Source organism: Seriola aureovittata, chromosome 3, assembly GCF_021018895.1.
Source record: "Seriola aureovittata isolate HTS-2021-v1 ecotype China chromosome 3, ASM2101889v1, whole genome shotgun sequence".
Classification (NCBI taxonomy): domain Eukaryota; kingdom Metazoa; phylum Chordata; class Actinopteri; order Carangiformes; family Carangidae; genus Seriola; species Seriola aureovittata.
Genome location: NC_079366.1, coordinates 4,324,862 through 4,343,299, shown reverse-complemented (window position 1 = coordinate 4,343,299; position 18,438 = coordinate 4,324,862). Strand labels below are relative to the sequence as shown.

Here is an 18,438-nt window from a genome sequence, read left to right as displayed (position 1 = left end):
AAGGAGTGTAAAGAGCGGGAACATAATTTCAGTATTTAAACAAATGACAACAGTTTAACAGTGTATGACATGTCATCGTCCCCCCCCCCCCCCATGTAAGCCTCTGAAATGTGCTGACATTGCTGAGAAGCTGTTGGAATAGACACACCACACTTTGTCGGGGCGAATGTTAAGTATGCTTTGAAACTTACTGTGTGTAGGAATGTGAATGCGTGATGGGTCAGAGGTCATGAGTTCATGGCCGCGGGTCACAGTCACCATAAAAGGAGGTGGATAGTTATGTTGAGACGATAGGTGGTGATGTTTTTATGGATGATGTTTTGCTTAGCTTTATGGACCTGGAGATTCCTTCTGATGGCAGTGTGGCTAAATTGTACAGAAAAAAATATGATAAATGTTTTATCTCTTTGCTAATTAACTCGGCCACTTCTTTCAGTGGAAGAAGTCCTAGTCCAAATCTCAAACCTAAATGTTAAGGATAAGCCTAAACAAAAGGACAAGCAGACACACACAGCAGCTATTACTAACAAGACAGACTTTTATGACAGGACTTTTATTGGGTTTTAGGTTTCACTTTGTATCTTCATCTCCACATAAAGTTACTGAGGGTAACACAGAGCTCTCATGTTCCTCGGCTCGACTTAACTTAAGAAGAAAAGTGAAAAGGTGGTTGATTTTGGCTCTAGTATTTTTGAATAGTAGCTTCTGCCACAGCATGCAAGCACACTGCAAGCAGGTGATGACCTCTGACCTGTATCCAGTGACACGGGTTAAACTTACTCTTACTAATTTTAATCAGGTTTTAATCGACGCATTGTCAGTTGGGGCGTCTGGTGTCCTAATGGTTAAGACACATACCACGGAACCACCATGTCCACGGTTTGATTCCCAGCCAAAGGAGCCTTGTTACATGTCATGCCGCTCTCCCTCTGTCCTCGTTTGTAGTCGGCAAAATGACAAAAAAAAACAAACAAACTAGCGACTATGGGATAGGATCACATCTGCAACAGTTGTTGACGCTCCAAGCCATGAATACTCAGTGGTCATTACTACAGGATTATGTGAGTACTCAGTACACCACCCATCTTCCAACTCAGACTTCATTTTGATCTCAACGACACACCCATAAAGTTTTGCGACTGTGTCTTGAACGGTTGTGATGCTTCAGTAACAAAATCTGTCCACAGACAGACAGACATATAAACACCTGCCAAGGTACAGACCACATTTTACCATGATGACACACACACACACACACACACACACACACACACACACACACACACACACACACACACACACACACACACACACACACACACACATACACACACACACACACACACACACAAAGACTCACAAGGTGAAAACAATACCAGCCATATGCTGTCTTGTCAGGTAACAAGTTGTTGACATTAATGTAAAGAAAGTAAGTCACCAACAATTTTGAAGTCATTCATTGATCATAGTGCTGTATGTCATCAAATTGATAATAGTTTGTTTATTTACTTCCATTGTTTGGTGTGTATATTCAGATTATGTGGTTCACACTATTCACACAGTTATTTCCAGTATTTTTAATCATTTATGTTCAGTTCCACAAATAACCCCAGCTCCAAGTTTCTTAGTTAAATCCCACTATTTCTTCTGCGTCATAGTTGTGAAGTTCACACTTACTGGAAGTTAATCCACACACACTAGCCAATCAGCCATCGAGAACTTTCAGATGATGTTTTGAAGATGTTACATTGAGATCTGATAACATAAGCAACATCCCAGACAATAAGTAAAACATGAAATTGTGCTTTCATTTTAAATGGCGATAGTTTCCTGTTGTAATTCGCTCACACATCACATTATCCTCTGTATGCAATATATACTACATATATATATATTAATGGGTAATAAATACTGGTTGGTAATGGTTTTAATATGTAATTTGTAAGTGAGACACAGCTTAAATGGAAGGGTAATAGGGAGGAATCGGCAGAAAAGATACTTATAATGTACTGACAGAACTTTAATAATGTCTGTAAAGTCATCTCCGATCAAATAGCATCACGGTTTACACTGAGAGTAAAACTTCATGATGAATCAACAGCCCACTGGTCGAATCAAATGCCGGAGCAGAATTTGGTTTCAGCACCATGGACAGCATCAGAGACAAACGTGTCTACATGTCATGTGAATGAGAGCTTCTTCTGTATTCAGTCAGATCTCATAATTACAGCGGCATTATCATGTCAGTGTGAACTCAGAGGCCTTTTTGTTGACCTTCAGAGAAATGGTTCTTTACACATTTACATCCTGTCATTCTGTTGGTGTAGAAGTTGCATTGATTGTCCCTTCATACAGTATGCAGCTGTGTAAAAAGAGAAGTCCCTCACCTGACATAGACAGGGCAGGGGTGTGGTTAGAAATCTTTGAAATGGGGGGGTCAGATCGGGTCACAGATACAAAAAAGGGGCGGCACGTTTGCAAAATGAGTAAAAATGTATTAAGACTCATATTTAAAGGTGCTGTTATTGGCAATAATAATAATAATTATAATTAATCAGTGTAATAAGTGAACAACCATAAACATTCTAATATGAAATAATACCAATAAATTGCTGTTTGAGACAAAAGGCCCTTCTACACAGGAGCAAGACCCCAGTTCAAAATGGTGACAGATGATAGGCTAAATTGCATTATTGCAGTTCATGGACATTAGTCATTAGTCTTGCAACGCATTTTCAAACAAATCAATTATATTATGCAAATGAGAACAACACTCACCACTTGTTCAGTGGTGCTGGGTCTCTCTCTGTTTACATGTGAGTGGAGGAGGGGTGGGCGGTGCTTTTGAAAGAAGTGTTTGGGTGAGTGGGTGGAAGGACAGATGTCCCTGTGTGTGGTTGTGTGTGTATGTGTGTGTGCATGTGTGTGTTTGTATTAGCCAGTGCAATTTTCAGCCACTGCTGCCGAGAGCGATCACTCTGAGACACTGCAGATGAATTCAGCCACCTATGAGTGCAGGGCATCAGGACACACGGGGACCAATGGAACACTGGTTCATGGGATTAATTAGTGAACTTTGCCAGGTGCTAAATTACGCTGGCAGGGGGCTTTTTAGTATCTCTTTACCCCCTTTTTAAAGTAAATATATTCAAAATGGAAACCCGAGTTAGGCTATGGATGAAGGGAGTTGATTGTCACTCTGTAATTTTCGGCCTGACAACCTTGTAAGTGCGAGAGGCGTAGGTGTGCCGGTGACAAGGAGCTTGCTTTTCAGCTGTCAGTACCACAATGCTTGTCACTAGATGTTTCCCTCCAATCAAAATCACATTATTCAAATCTTTGGAAATGTCAACAGAGCAAACCTCAAACTTTTGATACTTTATGCTTTTAATTCACTCTGAACCTCCGGCAGCGCTATGAGCCATGTGACAGAGCAGGAGGAGAACGTATGGGTCGGGAAATAATGACATAACCATGCTCGTGGCTGTGGAAAATTTTGACCTCGATTCGGGCTCTGTGGATGTCAGAGAGGGTCCGACTGGGGTCAGGACAGCACAGTCCTGTACTGTACTGAAGGCTATGGGACAGTGACCCACTCTGCACACCCACAATTTTCACACAGGCACCATTCAAATGCTGGACGTAGTACTGATTGGCCCATTTTCAAGCCTGAAAGACTTCCTTTCAATTGCGTGATAATCTGAGGTCAGTTTGGCACCAAGGGGCTGATAGTAAGGAGTCCCCAGTCTCTACTTGTACAGCTGTGGAGATGGACAAACTGTTTTATGGGTAGAGCGAATGTCATGTTGCCAGTAATGACATTTTTTCAAGCAGAAAAAGGATTGTGTTGGGAAAACTTCAAATTACCCCGATAGACCAGTTTAACATTATATCATTGCATTGACTGAAATCCAGTTGTGAAACATCTGTCCCTGTACTTTCATGGCAGTAAACCGGTGGTAACTATGGCAACACATCGGTGGTGTGTGTTCTCCTGTTAGCACATCAGGCATGTCACATACATTCAATTCATACTTTTTAAGATTTCTATTAAAACCCTGTGTTCAGTTGCCATTTATTCAGTGATAGCTATTAAACATTATTCCATTAGTTCGCTCCAGGGCCTTACAGGAAGAGATGCATACGGCCATTTGTCCACATAATGACATAATTCAAAAGAACAGAACAGCTCGTCCCAGGCGTTTTGAAGAGGAAACATATTTCTGTCAGTGTGGTGAATCTTTTCATATAAACAAACACAGAAGTTTCTAGACTTCTTCTGTTGTATTGTTTGACAGAGTCACTGTTCAAAGCGCATTTTCCAGCCCCCACAGATCCATAACCGCGTTTTCGAACAGAACTCAGGTTCCTGGATTATTAAGACGTTCTTAGCATTAACACTGTGGCTCAGGAGGCGGAGCGGGTCGTCCACTGATCGGAAGGTTGGTCGATCTGTCCCTGGGCAAGATACTGAACCCGCGATGTGTGAATATCTGTGTGAGTTGTATGTGTAGGAAAAAGTGCTGTGTGAATGTGTGTGTGAAAGGGTGAATGCGGCTTCCATTGTAAAGCATTTTGAGTGGTTGATAAGACGAGAAAAGCTCTATATAACTAAGTGTAGTCCATTTACCAGCGTCACCTAATCAACCAGAAGCGAGATCGTAAGGTCAACTTGTGCTCCAGATTTTTATCCTTTCAATGTTTCAGTTTTCAGTCCTGTTGAATAACATGACACTTTCTGCTGCTTTCATTAAATATATTTGGTATAATCAATAACACATTTCAAATGTTGGCTCATTATTTTTATGCACATGGAGTCAGAACATGTCCACTTCACATTATGATATTGACACATTTCCTTATTTTACAGTGAGAGGGCAAAGACATCATACCTTTGTTTAGGTTGCTACCCCCTATACACTAAACTGTTTACTGCATAGTGAGCAGTGAACTGAGATTTTGGACACTTTTCCATCTTTGTTAATCTTTGCATCTATAAAATGTGACACATTGATTTGTGGAATAACAAAAAATAGTGTCCAGGCCATGAACACTACTTTCTCTGTTCAAATGTTGGAATATTTTAGCACACTATAATGGATGTGCAGAAATTTCACTCTGACTTCAGACACTCAAATTAATGGCTGCAGTACATGTATATAATAAATATATATAGTAAATAGTGAGTGATTTCGATTTGTTTATTGTCAGATTTCAGTCAGGAGCAGGAGGTAAATATTTGTCTGTCTGGAGGCTTATGGATCTCTGTGATGGTGTTCATGATGAAGTGAAAGTTTTTAGAGCCATTAAGGTTAGAGCTTGGTAAAATATCTCCAAAATTGAATTAGGATTGTGTAACTGTACAAACATAGAGGAGGACATGACTGAAACAAGCCATGTCTGCCCACTGCAACCTCTCCTTGGACAACAGTGAAAAGAAAGTACACACACAGCATTTTGACCAGTCTTTCTCCGGCAGGCTTAAGAGGAGATCTGAGATGATAAAACACAGATGTGCTCTCACCATTTAACATCAAGAGCCACCATAACTCCAAAGCTCATGCTCATATTTCAGACAACAATGTGTTTTTGGAAGATTCATGTGACGGAAAAAAGAAAAAAAAACATGTTATGGTTATGAAGATGGAAGGGGCTACAGTTTCCCGGTGGAGGGAGCAACAGTCGGAGTGTGGAAATGGTCGGATGTTGCTTGTTTTCCAATAGCCGCAGTTTCACTGCTTGTTTCTTGCAAATCATGTTGCACAAACAAGCTTGATTAACTTGATATCTCAGGAAATTGAATAATAGCTGGGCTCATGGTTCACTGCAGAGAGGAAATAAGTTCTGTGATTGTGCTGCCAGGTTGTTCGTGCACTGCTCTTCCTTCACTGCCAAAGTGGGTTCATGAGTTTGTGACAGAGGAAAATACAGCAGACAATTCCACTTTAGTGTAGAGTTCTGAGCTCAGCAGACTGTTTGTGACCAGTGGAAAATATGTTTTGGAATCTGTGATTTGATGTGCTGGTCAGTGTGGTGGAGGTCATTGATGTCATCCTGTCTGATTCCAGTTGTGTGTACGCTGTGCTGACTGTTCTCCATTTTGTCTTTCTGTTGTGTTTTATTCAGGTTCATCTTGGTCTTCAGCTGCCTGGTGCTCTCAGTGTTCTCAACCATCCCGGCTCATCAGGACTTCTCCTCCCACTGTCTCCTCATCCTGGTAAGCAACTGGGCAACCACCAAAATAATGTTTTTAAATTTTGCCTTATTCCCTATATTCTTTATTTAATTACCAAGACATTCACACCACAGCCTCACCATGAAACCCAGATAGCGAAATGAAATTTTCTGGCCAAACAAATCCCTGCTTCGGCCCGAGTCTGGCCCATATACTTTCGTATGTTGGCAGAGTCCGGCTGTGTGTCCACGAGAATTGGTCCAGATTCAGAAGTAGCATCTTACAATCATGCTTACAATCATATGGGCCAGATACGGGCCGTGGAACCAAGCGTATACTGGGCCAGAAGAAAACAAGCATGTGGCCCAAGTACAGGCCGGATTTATTTGCTATTTGGCAGTTACCTGGGCAGGAATAATGGCCAATACTTTCTTATTGCAGATATATTAGTATCAGTGAATATGTTGGTTAATAAGCAGTGAGAAATCACAGCACAGAAAGACCAAACTAGTTTATTTTTCAAATGCAGAAGTTTTGCAGATGCTCCTGGTCAGTATATTAGTATTTGTACAGGCTCTACCTCAAACACATCAATTTTAATATCATACTGTTGGTCCTCACTACACTGTTTAAGTAAACCTAACTGTCACACACAGTGATTATCTAAATGCTTTCTAATAATGACATTGTGCGATTTAACATTTTTTTCTTCTGAGGTTATTCCGTTCACAGTGTGACCTCATTGGATGTGATTCAATTCTTATGATACAGTATGATTATATTTTTGCAGGCACAATGTGGGACCACTTCCTGTCCCTAACACACAACACACACAGCATGACGCGTTTTCTTCTGGTCTCAAATTAATCAGTGTTGCAGTCATGATTTTAGAAATACAGAGTTCATTGAGTAAGTTTTCCTCTCTTTCTTTCTTTCTTTCTTTCTTTCTTTCTTTCTTTCTTTCTTTCTTTCTTTCTTTCTTTCTCTATTTGGTCCAACTGTAATTAAAATTAAACAAAATGATTAAACAATGTCGCACTCAGCCTGTAAAAGCTCGTAAGTTTTAATTGCAGAATAATAACTCTTACAACATACTGATCCATTAAATTTGGTTATTAAGAATTGTGACCATTATTAGGAATATTAAGCATTATCACTGGGTGGAAAGACTCTGTAATGGAGACACAGTGGAGAGTTGTGCAGTTGTGCTTTCAGCTGAATGCTCACATCATACATGCGACCATGCTGAAAATGACAATGCTAACATGTAGAGGTTTAGCAAGTATGTTTACTATGTTCACTATCTTAGTTCTTGCTCATTAGCATGCTGCCATTTGCCGTTTAGCACTAAACACAAAGTACAGCTGAGGATGATGGGAATGTTATTAGTTTTGCAGTTACCACATTTCATAGCAATCCATCCAATAGCTGTTGAGTTATTTGAATCGACCAGAGAGGTTGACCTCATGGTGGCGCTGGAGGAAAAGTCAGGAGGTAACCATAGTGATGTCTTCATGTTTCATGACGATCCATTCAGTATTTCAGTTTGGACCAAAGTGGTGGATGAACTGACCGACTGACCACATGACTAGCATGGCTAAAAGGTTTGTGTGTGAGTTTGTCCATGACAAACCCTCAGGACCATCCAGAGAGTTCTTGGGTGCGACCTCAAGACAAAAGAATAAATCGCAGAAGAAGACTTCAAGGCCATCAGCGGCTGATTTGTTTAGTGTCGGCTCTCAAACTAGTAACTTTACTCAGGAAGGACAGATCGAGCTGCCAGTGGGCACAGGAGCAAAAAGGCTCTTCAAAAGACTCTAAGTACGACTCGACATGTTTTTCAAACGCCTCTAACTGAAAGAAGAGGTCATTCTCTTCACTGATTATTATTACTGCAGCTGTAGCCGCCATTTCACAAATTGCGTTGTGCTAATTGCAGTACAGTGTTGATATCTAATGGAAGCTGAATCACCGTGTGTGCATTAACAGGCGGCCTGTTTGCATTAATGATGTATGATGATATATGATGATGTATTTGATGATGTTCTAAACTGGCGAGCAATGACTAATCTATGATAACTGTTCTACCGCATTAGTGTCCTCTGTTGCCATCACAGCTATTGTTTCTGTGTTTTTGAACAGGAGTTTGTGATGATTGTGGTGTTTGGGTTGGAGTACATCATCCGTATCTGGTCGGCAGGATGCTGCTGTCGCTACAGAGGATGGCAGGGACGACTGCGCTTCGCCAGAAAGCCCTTTTGTGTCATAGGTGAGTTGTTGGAGCAAAACTTTCTATTGAGTCTCCTTTGTGGACACAGACTCTAATAAATCCCCTCATAAAAGTAATATTTTCCAGCAGCAGTATCATTTCTCCTCCTTCACCGCTTCACCTTTCAGTTGCCCGCCGCTTGCCCTCTAGTGGACTGTGGTTGTCGCAATTTGATGTCAGACGTAAGCACGGTTCCACAGCACGCTATTGACCAGGGTTTGCTCGTGTCATTTTCAGTTGTGGTCGGAGCTCATAAGAGCAGCGAGCATTTACGTAATGAGGTCGCATTAACTGCCTTTTATTCTTTCCACTGTTTAGACATGGATCTCTCTCTCTGCTGCTTCTTGGAAAGTAGAGTAGGGTGCCTGAGGGAGGGAGAGCAGGGCTGAGAGGTCGCGCAGGGTGCCATGAGCTCCCGTCGTCACACTTTGTAGTGGGTTGCTGTTGGTTGCCAGTTCTGAGGGCATGTGAGCAAAACAAAGGGGTGAAAATGAAGAGAGAGAGTGTGTGTGTGTGTGTGTGTGTGTGTGTGTGTGTGTGTGTGTGTGTGTGTGTGTGTGTGTGTGTGTGTGTGTGTGATGGGATAAAGTGAGAAAATGAGCTGAACTCAGAGCACCTGAGCAGTAGAGAGACAGACGGAGGGGATGCAGGTTCATTCGATGATCTGTCCCATGATGCATTTGTGGCTTTGACAGATAAAACTAATTAAGAAATTAGGTGTATCGTTTCGTTTTCTCTGTACTCTCATTTGCAGAGAGGAACCCTGTGACTTTGCTGCCACTGTGTGAATGTTTCTAAGGTTTCTGTGTTTGAAGATAAACCCGTGTTGGTTGGAGGGTTAGAGGGGAGTCATTCTGTCCCCAACAGAATTTGTTCATTAAAGAAGCTCATGAAGTAGTTACCACTGAGAGCTCTAGGAATACATGGATCAGTAGAGCTCTGACTCTGCCTGAGTTTGTGAGTTATACCATAGAGCTAAGTTGATCTCCTTTGTTATATTATCTTCTTTTTTTTATACAGTTGACTGTCATTCGCTTTGACCGTGCAGCACTATCAACAAGATGATGAATTTGGGAGGGACTAAAGTTAGCACAGGAGTCAACTGTTATATTGAGACATGGCACTGAATTAAACGCTGATGGTATCACTTCTTTAAATGGGCGAGGGTGTGGTTAAAACAGCTGGTGGGTTCATTTACACTCTGAGAGAAGCTAGTTGAGTTTGATAATGAGATAAACATGGTGTGAAGGCTATCATTACTGACGTCCACATGAATATCGCAGTTACCTACTGTAATGACTGTGTCTATACTAAGAACCAATTTTGATTAAAAAAAAAAAAAAAAATTACATAAAAATTCAGAGTACAAGCCAAGAGTGCAGTACACTACAACAAATAAAACTGGCTGTAGTACTTTCCACTTCCAGTGTGCAGGTCTATGTACAAGGCTTTGCATTCACATTAGGTTCAGGTTTAGTATGGATTAATGAGCTTGAGTCTAAAATGGCTGCGACTCCACCTCCCTGGCCAGTGCCTCAAGGAATGTGAGTATTAATATGACTGAGAGGGGGGATTCATTTAGACTAGCATAGTCAACATGATACTGTTCAGTAAGACTGTATAAATCAATATGATGATCTGATATTAGATCATTTACATATATAGCTTTGGATGACGGAGGTCTAATGAGTCCACATTTAATTCTCTTATTTTGTTGTACTATTCCAGTGGTGGTTTTCATTTTTTTTTTCCTTTTTATGTAGAGCTCCTCCTCTTTCTTGCTTTTGATTGAATGAATTTAAGTGGTCGGGGGCCAGACACAGTCTCTCTGGGGTGTTGGCTGGGTGACTGATCCAATGGATGTGCAGAGAAGCACGTAGGACTTCAATTCTACCTCCTGCTCTCAAATGTCACGGTTTTGGTTTACTTATAAACTCGGTCAGATTTGTGAGAGCTGCTCCATCCAGCGTGGGTTACATGCCAGCTCTCCTAATCAGACCAGGTCTTCCCCAGAAACTCCTCCTGTTATCAATATTTGCTGGACAACACCTGAACAGCTGAATGACAACATGTGACTATTACATGTCATCACAGTGCAGATAGAGGAGTAACGTGTGTGATTTCTTACTGACAGACTGACTTGAATTTGGCTCCAGAAAATTACAGCGTTGTAGTGAAAACAATAACTGAGTAAATACGAAGGAGGATTTAACACTCTTCGTACTTCAGTGAGCCCTTTCAGTCATAATGTTTTTCCACTGTGGAGCTAAACATTTCTTCCCTGGACCCTCTTACTGCTGTACATCCCATTACTCTGGTAGGAAACCTAATCTCAAATTAAAATCAAAAAATGTTATTATTGCTAATAAAAAGCCTCTGAGAGTCATCTTAATGAATAATATCAATTTAGTGTGAAAAGTCAATCTTGGACTTGTGAGCAGTACATGTGACAAAATAATCCCCATAACTCAAGGTCCACTCATGAGATTTGTCTGTGCTTTCAACTACATCTCCTGGTCTTCATCAGCAAATTGATGAAATTAGATGATCACTGAATTACCTATACATTCCACGTGTAAGTGAGTCAACACCTGAGCCAGTTTCATTCACTGGTGAAGACTGTGAGATGTGGTTGAAAGCTCTTCATGATCTCTTCCTAACTTCTCATCAACAACAGTAACACACAGTCTGTATCCAGGGATCAGCACTTCACTACAACCCTTGGTGTGCGTTACTTTTCCACATAAGCAATTACAGTATCATGACAACTGGTAACCTCACCTCTTACTTTATATATTAGTACTATTTGATCTATGAGCCATAATGAAGAGCTCCCCTGGTTCACCTGCTGAATCTCTTAAAGCCAACATTGTGCTTTACTGGGAATCTGTTTTCTGTTGGAGCTGCCCCTGGCACAGATGATTGTACCCAAAAGTTAAATCATTCAGCTAACTCATCAGTGGAATTGTTCAAATGGATTTTTTTCACATGTTTTGCTGGTATCATCACACCAGATGGAAACTCTGTTAAAAAGTTTATTTGTGGCAGCGGGTATCCTCAATTACTGGTTATCAAAGATGCCTGTGAACAACTTGGCTGGAATAGTGCAGAGTCATATTAGTGCCGGAATAATGCTCGCCAAGGGTAATAGTTTGCTGCTTCTGTGAAAACTCATTGTGTGCTCATTACATGCAGAATTTTAACACTAAGCTAAAACGCAAAGCGTAGCGTAGTGTAAGTGTAGTTTCCTATACAAGTGTGTAAACATATGTTCGAGTCAGAGAGGGACAAGAATGAACTTAAATTAAAACTGAAATGTTAGTGGAATGAAGTTATTTGTCCTCTGGAGTCATTTAAAGCTCATTAAGACAAAAATCCTTCTATGAGGACAGAGACGTCACTGACATCAAGGTTCTAATGGTGCGGTCACAATGGATTTCGCTCCCCATTCATTTCAATGAAAAGGTTTGATCGCAGCTGCAAACCCACCTCCTCCACCCTCTATTATTATTATTATCATTATCATTATTATTATCATTATCATTATTATTATCATTATTATCGTTATTATTATTATTAGGGTTAATTGATAATTATTTAATCGAAATATAATCAAAATTGCAATATGGCCAAGTGCAATATCCAAATCACAGAAGCTTCAATGTTTTTTTTTTTTGATGAAGGTTAAAATGTGTCACAACATTGTTGTGCATTGTTAGCACCATAAGCTTTGTGGTGCTGCAGAGACGCCCCAGCCTACAGATCATATTCTCCAGACGTAAAGGAACATGTTTATTTGGTATTACACGCAACAAAAATCATATCATTTTTTCTTCTGCCAAAATAATCGCAATACGATTTGTTTGTTTTTTCGCATATAGTGCAGCCCTAAATATTATTATTAGTATGATTTGTTTGATCAGTAACTGTACAGTTTATGTCTTACAGAAATGCTGTTGTTAGCCTGCTAGTGTCATGGGTTGCCATGGTGGACTTTTCTTGTTTGAATTTATGTTTGAATTTAGTGTTCTTTGTCTGACCTGAAACGAGACAAGAAGTGAGTATTAAAATAAAACAGGAAGTACGAGACAAAGAAAACCAAATTCAAATATAAATTCAAACATAAAATGTCCACCATGGCAAACCATGACAGCTAGCTCCAACAGTTTGTACCGTAAATGTGCTAATAATAGTTACACCCTTTGACAGATGGCCTGTTGGCCTGTGCACGTTAACTCACATGGTTACCCGCCACAACCACACACACTCGTATCAAATGCACCTACACATGGACACATAATCAACCTTCTGCCATTCACTTCCCCCTGAGTTTTTTTTCTCTCTCTCTCTCTCTCTCTGCACCTTCAAAGGGAGTGAACCCACTGGAGACCCTCATCCCCTGAGTGTCATTAATGTATTTTTCATGGTGCTGCTTCTGACTTTTCCCCTTTTCCCTCCCTCCACTATGAGTCAACTGAGCCATCAGCCACACCTTGGTCAGCATTTTCTCTTAAAAAAAACCAACACTGCTCAAGGGTAGGGTTTCACATGGCGCGTCACTGAAATGGAAGATTTGTTTGTGAGCAGAGCAAAGGCGGAAAGAGCAGGAAAAATGTTTTTTCTTTGAGTGAAAGGAGCTTTATTTGTCTGTGTTCTTTGTGGGTTTGATGTTATTCATTTGCTCAGTGTGGTTTCCTCTGGACAGAGTCAAATCTGTGTGTGTGTGTGTGTGTGTGCGCCTGTGTGCCCCTGTGTGCCTGTGTGTGTGTGTGTGTGTGTGTATGTCTGCCTGTCAGCGCCTTTGTTTGTTGATGTTTGTCACAATTTGCAGCACATACAGTAATACGGTTTGTCTGCCCTTGTGCACTCCAGGATATTCTTATGAGAAACTGAATAGAAACAAATCTGAAGCCTCGTTGATATGCAGTGTGCAGATGTTTATCATTTCTGATATATAACACCCCGTTTGTGAATTCTATTCTTCACTGTGTTTGCGTCTGCAGCAGATCGATGTGGTAGCCAGGCGACCTCTATGAACATATAGTGTATATAGGATGAGTACACAGTAGAGCATTGTGCTGTTGATGCCCATGGCAGCTTATATCATTTCCACTAATACGGAGCCTTTGTTGGGATAATTTGCCACAGTGAGGTGACAGCAGCGAGTTTTAGATAAACATTAAGCCAGATCCTCATATTCTGACCCCAAGGCTTGAGTGAGCAACACAGGCTGTCTGTTTAAGATCAATATTAATAAGATGTACTTGCCTTTAGGTTAGGTTTTATCATGGGTGAGCACTCTCTCGCTCTCTGCTGCTGTGACGAGTCATTTGTATTTCTTTTTGTTGTCATGTGCATAAACACATGCAACCTATTTGCATGACTATGTCTCTGATGTGATCATTGTTATTTCTCAGTATTTGGCTGATACAAAAAGAAACTAATCTCCCTTCATCTTGCTTTCAGGATTGATTCGTAATGAATCATAGGTGTTGCAGATTTTGTTTTTCTTCTGGTGAGCCCTTGTGTGTTGTTTCCTCTCCGGTCAGACATCATCGTGTTGATAGCGTCGGTGGCGGTGGTGTCAGCCGGCAGTCAGGGCAACATCTTTGCCACCTCGGTCCTGCGGAGCCTTCGTTTCCTGCAGATCCTACGTATGGTGCGGATGGATCGGAGAGGAGGCACCTGGAAGCTGCTGGGATCTGTGGTGTACGCACACAGCAAGGTAGGGGCGGGGGATTGGGGGGGGGGGGGGGGGGGTGTTGGGGCCTTGACCTGGTGACCTTGTGACCTTCAGTTGATATACTGTAGATATATAGATGTAGCACTGTAGATATATTACAGTTTGCGTAGACTGCAGACTGATAATTTGATCCAGTATTAAAATTGTTAATGTAATGAACATAACCAGTTCAATTCTAGTTGAATTTCATTTTTCACAGAGGCTTGTAAATGTGGTTTTAGTAAATGCTTATTATGAATACATGTAAATTAGGTCATTAGAGAAATTGTATTACTGCAGCTTAATGTTGTTGTGTTGACTCAAACCATCATTAGTGGAGATGTATTATATTGTGATGGGTTTCTAACATTATTTATATAGGATACTCAAAACATTAAACACCTTCAAATATAACAGTGTACATTAGAGTACAGTATATCCACTTTGACTTTCTTTGAATATTTGGAAAAGCTGTTAATCGCCTGGTCAGATTCGCTTTATTAAGGGAGTCATGAGGTGTGTTTCCATCCACTTGTTTTTATGCACATTTTCAATTTGCTCATTAAAAAAAATGGAATGGAAACACTGGAAATAATAAAAAATAGATCCTGAAAATATCGCAAAATGTTTTACACTCGTCTGACGTTATGAAATTGGTGTAAGCAAATATGGACATGAAGCATGTGACTGTGTTTGCTGAAGAGACTGAAAGCAGCAGCAAACAAAAACATCAGATGTGTGCAGAGTGATAAGTTACATTCCTTCAATAAACATGAATATGCTGTATATTTCCAACATGTTTTCTACATTGTTTTTCACTGTTTGAGATTTTGACGGCGCTCCTCTCTTCTTCTACTCCACTGGTCTTAATGCCACCAGTTTGTCTTTACAAACCAACTCCTGCTATTCGCATAACAACAATGGATGCACATTTTGTTGTGCTTCGCATCAGTCAACCCATACAAACCCCCCAACTTCTTTTTTACTTCTACCTCAGTTCGGTGTGACCCGGCGATGATGCGTGGATGAAGACTGAGGGGGTAGACGGCGTGTTTAGCTTTCACTGCAGCAGAGCCCAGTGTCCAGTGGTTAGCATCAGCTGTAGCAGTAAGCAGTTGGGGCGGCTGGGTATTTACCCACAATAATCATCTGTGTGAAGGGCTGTGTAGTTTGGTGGTCAGGGTGGAGTTCAGCATGAGCCTTAAATGAGATCATATCCCAGCCCCAACCCAGCTGAACCTTACTGTCAGCTTCGGGTCCTGACCTCAGTCTACCTGCCCAGCCACTGTAGATGGAAAGTAATTAGTCTTTAAATCTGGTCCGCAGCATCTCTTTCAGGTGAAGGCAAACTAATAAAACCATAGAAGCTGTGACCTGAGGCAGTTTTTGTTTTGTTTCATCCACTACTGACTGTTAGCTCACCAGACTAATGCAACTGTAATGCAGTAATGCAGTAGTCTGTATCTCTGGGCTGTATATCTACCTACAACACATGATACCTGTTTGAATCAGAGATAAAATAAATGTTTTTAATAAATTAGATTTAAAAATAACAAACCTGACCCAGGCCCAATAAACCCAGAGCTTTAGGCAAGGCAAGTTTATTTATATACCACCGATCACACACAAGTGCTTTACAGAGGCATGGAGAAACACAACAAAGTGTCCTGACCCAACCCCAAACCTGATACTTGATCTGGTTTGCATTAATGACTTCATGTTCTTGCCTCAACATACATAATGAGCTCAATTTAAGTGTGATTCACTCCTGACATCATCATCTTAATACCAGTGGTGGAAAGTGACTAAATACATTTAGGCTATCAAGTCGTTAACTACAATTTTGAGGTACTTGAACTTGAGTGTTTCCATTTTAAACGACTTTATACTTACTATACTCCACCACAGTTCACAGTTACTCCACTACATCTGCTTGACAGCTTTAGTTAAAACAATATTTCAAGTTCATAAAATCCAACACAGTGGTTTCAAACCCTTTTGGTCTTAAAAAACAAAAAGCCATGTCTATGAGTTGTTAACAGTTCCACCTAATAGTGATTTCTAACTCTAAACACACATGGTTTCATTAAAAACTAAGAGCAAATATTTGGCAGTGTCCAAAAAATTAACACAAGCTTGTGTAATAGAAGGGGGGAGGTGTTTTTCCTCTCCCATTAGTCATGGTATGAATCCTCAGATTTATGACCCTTTGGAGGAGAACCACTGAACTAAACTACCCAAAGTTGCTCCACCAGCTACAACTGTACAATTACACTTAAGTAGGACGTTTCATGCAGGACTTTTATTTGTAATGGTGAATTTTTATAACAGGCATATAGGTAGAACAGGAGTTTTCTTCATCTACATCTGCTTTGTGATCAGAATAACTTTTCTATCTGCTGCTATTAATTCAGTGAAACATGACAAGAAGTTCCCATCTAATAACCTTAATGTTATATGTTCCTGCTCCTCTGCACTTTTGTATTTGGGTTTTTATGAATAATTCCCACCCAGCGGATTTACAGTAAAACACAGATTCAATAACAGGTCATAACTTTCCCTTGTATCACCTTCTGTGTCCTCAGAGTTCACAGAAAAGCCGATTGAAGTTGCTCTACGGTGAACGTTCATATGCCAAAGTGGTTGCGCATCAACAAAATTCCCTTTTTTTTCCATGATCACACACTAATGGTCAGTTTTGAACTCTGCCTGCAGGAGCTGGTAACTGCCTGGTACATCGGCTTCCTGGTTCTCATCTTCTCTTCGTTCCTCGTTTACCTTGTGGAGAACAAGTTCAACAAGGAGTTTGCCACCTACGCTGATGCCTTGTGGTGGGGCACGGTGAGTTAGGAGGAATATGCTCTGCCTGCCAGGATTCAGTAAAAGACTCATAATGGAAATGATGCACTGCTCGTAAAATGACTCAAAAAATCATAATGGTACCAAATGGCGGCATCCACCTTTGTCGTGCAGAGCAATCAGAGCCTGAATGACAGATAATCCAGTGTGGTCAACCTGACAAAACAGAGGGAGAGTTAGATAAATATATTTATAGATGGTTAGGCAGATAGACACACAGACAAACACAGCGCTGAACGCAATCAAGAGCCTTGCACGACGTGCCAGGTCCAGTTCACAGCCAGGTTTATTTGCCCCTGTCATTAAATAATGAACACACACTGCATTAAATGCTGCGTTCCGGCTTTTGCTGAACACATGTGGACGGCTCTATTCACTGGGAATATTTTCATCAGTTAAGTACAATCACTATGAATCATTATTGTAAAAATGGCCTCTCATTGTGTCTTTACCAATCATGCCCATAGCGTCAACACATAAAGGACAACACAACCCACATACTGTGCTTCAGAAATCTTTTTAGTCAAGACAGAATAAACATTTCAGCCACAGGCTTCCATCTGTGACTGTAGAGCCAAGGCCAAACAGACCCACTCCTACAAAGCCTCCACATAGGTCTAATCACTAAGATGTGATTGCAGTGCCTGAAGGCATATTTTCAAATCATGCCTCTGTGTGGCAAAATCAAGCAAAAAGCAAAAGGAACAGCATGTAAATATAATGCAGTTATGCACATCAATAGACGTTTCGCCCAGAGTTGTTAAAGAAAAAGACAGAAAAGCAAGTACTGAAAATATTAGGTTAGTTATACCAATCATAAATATTTTATAATTCACCAAAACACTAACGGATTAAGTTGAACCCACAGAGGTCTGCCACATGTGAATCCAAATGAACCCTCTAAATGTTACTTCTATTTTTGCCTCGGGGCGCTTGTACCCTGATGTATCCATATTGATAGGTTCAGTTCAGTCTGCTTTTTTTGATACATCTGCCTGCACCTCAATAATACAGAAGTGAATTAAATTTTCTTTTTTCTACTCAAACAAATGAAAAAAAAAAATTTTTTAGAAACATATATTACTAAGGCACCATGCGTAAGCTAAATAATAAGTTGTAACTAATGGCTTTCTAATGATAAATAACCAGGAACGCAATCAGAACGCAATCATTCCTAGTTTTTGATGCTCTGATGCCCTAACAAGCTATTCATTGACCAATAATAAGGTAATTACTGACCGTTTATGAAGCCCACATAAAGGGGGCCTTATGAGAAAGTGATGTATGTCTTTCAAGAAACAATATCCAGGTTACACACAGTTTTCACTGGAACTACTTACCGCCACAGTATAGAGCATTTACTGTATTTACAAATGAGCTTACATACAACTTGCACCATGGTTAATGTCATAT

The 18,438-nt window shown here is 40.5% G+C and overlaps 1 protein-coding gene across 4 annotated transcripts in view; it reads left to right on the top strand.

The window, feature by feature from the left end:
* LOC130165340 (potassium voltage-gated channel subfamily KQT member 5-like) overlaps window positions 1-18,438 on the top strand; it is a 115,998-nt gene that overhangs the window by 77,125 nt on the left and 20,435 nt on the right. For all 4 annotated transcript variants that reach the window (XM_056370566.1, XM_056370548.1, XM_056370557.1 and 1 more), the window contains exons 2-5: window positions 6,127-6,217; window positions 8,318-8,444; window positions 13,994-14,169; window positions 16,882-17,007. In XM_056370566.1, the coding sequence (XP_056226541.1) occupies window positions 6,127-6,217; window positions 8,318-8,444; window positions 13,994-14,169; window positions 16,882-17,007 (520 nt within the window). The remainder of the gene's footprint in view (window positions 1-6,126; window positions 6,218-8,317; window positions 8,445-13,993; window positions 14,170-16,881; window positions 17,008-18,438) is intronic.